We start from the raw sequence: 6,127 nt of genomic DNA, 5'->3' as shown, positions 1-6,127 counted from the left end.
TGACGTCCAGTTTTGCTCCGCACACTAGAGGTTCTTCTAAAAGCCAATGCAGAGAATTACATGTTTTTGCTCTTTTCAATTTAAAAAGAGCACAGGATTTAAAAACATCCTGATAAAAACGAGGCAWCCCTTTTAACTTTAAAAGACTAAAATCAGTTAACAACAGCATCCAGCCCCAGAAAATTAACACGTCTAAGGATGCAACTGGCCACATCTGTCCACACAGGAGATCCTGTTAAATATTTCTGTAAAAACTGTAAACGAAATGTAGCTGTTCTACTGGYCAGGTGGACAAGGCCCTGRCCCCCCTCCTCTCTCGATAAAAACAACACAGACTGTGGCACCCAATGTAGACSGTTCCAGAAGAMGTMGACCATTTCCGACTGTATTTTCACTAGCAGGCCAGGTGGTGGGTCTAGGACAGAAAGCTTGTGCCACAGCTGTGATGCTACAAGGTTGTTTAGGACCAGCACTCTACCTCGATATGACATTTGAGAGTGCAGCCAACTCCATCATTTCCATTTTGACAGTTTATTTTTTACTCGACATTTTCCCAGTTTTTATTTACAATAGTTTTATTACCTAAAAACACACCAAGATACTTAAAACCATCTCTTTTCCAAATGAGACCTTGAGGGAGAACCGGGAGCCCAGCAGACCACTCGCCCACAGCCAGGGCTTCACTCTTTCCCCAGTTCACCCTCGCAGCAGACAGTGCAGAGAACTTCTCTGTGATCTCTGTTAAAACATTCACATCTTGCTGATCTTTTATAAAAACAACATCATCAGCATAGGCAGATAAAACAATATTGTTACTAAAACCAGGTAAAACCAGACCATGAACAATCGAGCGTATTTTCTGGAGGAGGGGTTCCAGGGAGAGCGCGCAGCCCTGTCGAACGCCTCTACACACCCTAAAAGGAGCACACAGGCTACCGTTGATCTTCAGCACACTCTCAATGTCACTGTACAGAACCAGTTTGTAAACCCAATGAACCGGAGACNTGTCTTCTTGTCTCAGGTAACAATGTTTGTGTCTGTGTTTCTTCAGTTTCCTGTACTATCTTATATTTTCTTCTGATTGGATTAAATCCTGTAATTCTGTGACGTCAACACGCATTGTTGTGTTTTTGTCCCCGCACGTGGCCACGCGAGAGAACCCGGGATCAAAAGGAAGTATCAGAGCCAGAGTTTTGCTAAATTTACCAGTAATATAAAAATTCTTCCTTAACAATGGGTACATGCAGGTGTGAGTGGCTGACCTTCCACAGAGATCCAGCTGGATGGAGACTCTCCCTGACCGCTGATGCTGCATTTATAGAGGCCTTCATCAGAGCTGGAGACACGGAGGAGGGTCAGGTTGCGAGTAGTTTCATGACCAATGAAGGAGCCATCTTTATAGAAAGCAGCTGGGAGGTTGTGGGCTGGACTCTTTGCTCTGCAGCTCAGAGTGACGTCATCTCCCTCCATCACAGGGAGGACAGGACTCTGCAGGATCACTGATCCACCTCAACACAGAGACAAACTACAGCATTTCATCCATTTCCACACAGCAACACTAACTCCACAGTCTGATCTTACCAACAGTGAGGTTCACGCTGCTGCTGGAGGATGATCCCTCTTTGGACTCACACCAGTACACACCAGTATACTTTTCCAAAATATAGCTGATGCTACAGGTAGAACCAGCTGGTTTCCCCCATCCATCTCCACATTGCGTCCTGGTTCCTCTGGTTGTGTTTCTCCTCACAGTCCATCCATCAGAGCTGTTTTCATCCTCACAGGTCAGAGACACTGATTCTCCTCGAATCAACTGAGATCTGCTGGGACTCACAGTCAGACGAACTGGGACAAAAGCAGGAGGACATACATTTAATTTTTAAAAATATATTTCATGAAGACCCAGTGGATGGAACACCCAAGATGTCTGCAAATGGAGATTGCATTATTCACCTCTGATCCGAGGCGCCTTAAAGGGGGAAAGGGGAGTTATGACAATTCCAAGGGCCCCTGACCAACAGGGGGCCCAATTTATTTATTTATTTATTTTTGTTCATAGACATTTAAAAAATCAGGGCCCTGTCAATTACAAAATTAATCATATTGTATTTTCAAAGATTGGTTTTAGCAGTAAAAATGAAATGTTCCCACTCCCAGATCATTAAACACACATCCATATTTGCCCTGAACCCCCCTATCTGGGTTAAATGGTTCGTTCCTGCTTGGAGCTTCAGAGTGACGCTGTTGGCAGCAGACAGTAGGAAACGTGAATCACTGTGGCTGTTACTGTGATGCTAAGAAAAGTTATAAAATCAGGTTTTCAAACAAAAAGAGAAGGAGAGAGAGAAAAAAGCAAGAGTGTTAATTTATAACCCAGTTTTTCTCCGTGAGAGGTGAGTAGACTGTGTGAGTTGATCAATCATTTAGCATAGTTAGCTTAGCTACAGACTGTTTGCCTGTTTTTCACTAGCTTCTAATGAATTAAGGAAAAAAATTACCAACATATTCATATATTTAACTTGTTCCTTTTACCTCTTAACAACAGATGAGTCAGTCAGCAGCGGCTCTAACCCATGTCCCTCCTGACCTGCCCTCTCCTGAGTGAAATTAAAGCTGCAACTTTTATATAAATATTTTTTTTCATATTTTTTTAAAACTATCATTATGTTATGAGAGATAATCTGTGAAAAATCTATTTCCTCTGCTTTCTCCCAGGGTTCTCTAGAAACAACCAGTCAGTGGTAGGAGAGTTTTAGTGCTGTCAATCACTATCTCATGTGGTGCTGCTCATCCTTCCTCCCTCTCGCTCTGTGCTATTCTGCAGCTAGCATAGCACAGAGTTGTGCAGATTCAATCTCTGAATGCTCAGTTTAGTTAGCATAGCTACAAATGATGGCAGATAAATGGTTTCTTATTATGATAAGTTGTTTCTTCACCATTAGCACATTTAGCAGTGAGTGAATGAGGATGATTGACAGCACTAAGACCCTCCTCCTGGTTCTGATTGGTTGTTTTGGTCAGAACGGTGCATTACTTTAACCAGTAATAGTAATTCAGGAAGGAGATGGAGGAGATTGATTGTTTCCACAGATTATCTGTCTCATAACAAACTGCTACATGGTGACAGCTTTAACAAATATGGAGAAAACATTTTTTTTATTAAAGTTATGTACTGCAGCTTGAATAAAATGCAACTACTAGCATTTTTAGAAGTCTGGATTGCTTTATGTGTATTTGCACGTTGCTTTTGACTGTTGCTCATGGGGCAACATTTCAGTATCTTAAACTAATAGGAGAAATTTAAACAACCTACTTGCATACTGGATGTGGACTGTTGGCTGTTAAATTCATGAGCAGTAAATATGGTGCTAATTATCAGTATAGAGCTTTGGAACCTATGTCACTGCGTATGTCATTTACGTCTCGCACAGTCGCTGGGCGCCATCTTTAAAGGCCACAGACCAAAATAAACTTTGTTCCGGTGTTTTCATTGTGTTACCGACTGCAGTGAAGTTGTTTTCAAGTTGGATACTGGATATCCTGAGCTCCGTGGAGTAAGGAGCGTTCAGCTCAAGGTTGATCTGATTTATGAACGCTAATTTCGACCAGCTGTTCTCTACCAGTTCCTCCTCAAGCGCTCGGAGTTTCACATCGGGACCGTCAATTTCCGAACCAAACACTCTTGTAAATAAATGCTTTGTCTTGTGACCAACTAATACAAAAAACTGGTAATTCATGCTATTACACCAGGCACACTATCCTCTATTAAAATGTTAAGTCATATTCAATATTTAAAATATTAAATGTTTTCTTCAGCAGCTTCCATATCATGTGCCCCATTACCTCAAAATCTGTGTGAAATTGTTTTACTAGACCAGTGGAGCCCAAAGTGGGTCCTGTAGGCATCCTGCATGTTTTATTTTCTCCCTGCTGGCAGCAACAACCTCCTCAGCAGGTCAATGTTCCTCTCAGGCCTCTAATGATCCATCATCTGATCCAGGTGCTTTAAACCAGGGAGAGAATAAAACATGCAGGATGCCTCCAGGACCCACTTTGGACACCCCTGATCCATATTCTTCCTCCTACACTGCAGATCACTCAGATCTTCACAGAAATCTATCATAACTTCCTCAGTGTACAGCTTGATTTACCCTGATTACATCACAAGATGGCACTTGGCCCAATTACTGGCCAAGAATTGGCCAAGTGTCAAGAAGTGACCATTTCACTTCTTGTGAAATGGTCCACAAGAAGCTGCAAAGCTGATCTGGCAACTGCTATCAAAGAGATTTGGCACCAAATTGAATACTGTTTGGTCACTCATCAAGTCCATGCCTCAGAGACTGAAAGCTGTTATAAAACCCAAAGGTGGTGCAACTAAATACTAGTGATGTATTTTAAACGATCTTTTCTTTATGCCTTTTTAATGATTCAACACTTTTTTCTTCAGAACTGAGTGACTCCATATTTATTTCCCTGTACTTGGTCAATAAAAGTATCATTCACTGACTTCCACAATGTTTTCTCTTCATTTCTTTGAGTTCCTGAAAGCCAACAAGTTGCACTTTGGAATGACCTTATAATTGAATCATGTTTTTGATCTGAGTTTGTTTCACAGCATGAAATGTCTGAATGAATGAGTTCTCATCCAAGACTGGTGAGTCCATACTTTTTGCCACGGGTTGTGAGCTCCTATGTCATTTCAGACCTGTGAGCTCCAAGCTCCTCATACATCACAGTCATCCGGACCAACTCTTAATGCTGCCAGCCTCCAGAGGTCCAACATTTTCCATAATACAGTCTGGCTAAAATGTTTAGTTGGTCTCCAGAAATGTCTAGAACATACTAAGACAAATAATTCAATAGAGGCAGAAGTAATGATAAGCTCAAGAGACCAGAGATTAATGAAACATAGAATAATGTTTATAATATGGAAAAAATAGACTCAAGCTCAAATGAAGGGTAGATCACAGAGGAAACTGGTCCCTCACCCTAAAGCCTTTTGAGTTCATGAAACGCCATCTGAACTTGCTACTAATTTTCAGTTTCCTTACTTTCCTTAATAGTTGCTGATATTTACTGACCTTGGTGTGTTGACCAGAGCAGCAGTGAGGTCAGAGCTGAGGAGAGAAGACAGTCGGGTTATAGATTCATATTCCATAAACCATCAGACTCAATACATAAAATGATTATCTGTGTGTTTTCAGAGCATGTAGTCGACTTTAATGAACAACTTCCTGTTCACGCTAAGCCAACGACGGGCAACAATCTGCTTAATTGAGCTGATTGTCATTATAAAACAGTTATCCTGATTTATTCAGCATATCTTACTCACCCAACAGAAACAGAAAGGATGTTTTAATCGTCATCCTGACAGTAATCGCTAAAACCTGCGATGAAATGATTTCTTCTAAAACGAACCGTCCGCCCTGCTCTGTGAAGATCACCGCTGTGGTTTCCTCTGTGCTGCAGGCTTTGCAAAAACCTTCAGCATATAGGCTGTTGGTCTTTGCTTCATACGGCACATGAAGCAAAGAGATTTAAAAATAAAACTATATAAAAACAAGTTGTTTTTAGCTGGGTTTAGTTTGGATATTTAAGTTTATTTAAAGTTTTTAAACAGAAAAAAAGTTTAAAGAAATTGGATCTGACTCAGCAGATTTCTGTTCTGGAGGTCATGAAACACACATACTGTATATATACACTGTTAACAACTCAGGGTTTTACAGTGAGTTTCCTATTATTTATATAATAGCATTTCACAGTAGCCACCACCAGAGTCCAGCAGGTGGCCYGCTTGGATCTTCTGAAAGTCCCAGATTTGATTGTGTCCAGGACTGACCAGCCAGATGTCCCTCTCTCCACCTCTCTCCATATCAACCCATAATAAGTAGGAAAGACATTGTCTTTATTTTACATTTGTCAACTTTAGTCTCTCCCCAACAAAAAAAGAAAAAGCATGTCATGCAGCAGCAGCAGGTCGGCTGAAAGGAAGTGGCACCTTTTGATTCTGCAGGCTGCGTATTTTCTGCCTCCACCAGAAGCTGTGGTTGGAAACACAAAGCCTGACCTGCTTCTGAGTTGCTAAATGTGTCCTTTGGCACATTTTGTTTTCTCTGTTGACTTG

At 41.3% G+C, this 6,127-nt stretch overlaps 1 protein-coding gene across 1 annotated transcript; it reads right to left on the bottom strand.

Annotated features, from left to right (window-relative positions):
- Positions 1 to 837: 837 nt before the first annotated feature.
- Positions 838 to 5,435, bottom strand: LOC108166033 (high affinity immunoglobulin gamma Fc receptor IB-like; the record flags this gene model as incomplete). Its single annotated transcript, XM_017303546.1, has 5 exons — positions 5,336 to 5,435; positions 5,085 to 5,120; positions 1,582 to 1,845; positions 1,263 to 1,508; positions 838 to 914 (listed from the first exon to the last, which is right to left on the bottom strand). Coding segments are annotated over exons 1-5 (657 nt in total), but the record flags the coding sequence as incomplete, so codon positions are not given.
- Positions 5,436 to 6,127: the final 692 nt, after the last annotated feature.

Source organism: Poecilia reticulata, unplaced genomic scaffold (assembly GCF_000633615.1).
Source record: "Poecilia reticulata strain Guanapo unplaced genomic scaffold, Guppy_female_1.0+MT scaffold_369, whole genome shotgun sequence".
In the NCBI taxonomy this organism is placed as follows: domain Eukaryota; kingdom Metazoa; phylum Chordata; class Actinopteri; order Cyprinodontiformes; family Poeciliidae; genus Poecilia; species Poecilia reticulata.
Note: the sequence above shows the minus strand (reverse complement) of the source record. Positions and strands in the feature narration are given on the sequence as shown.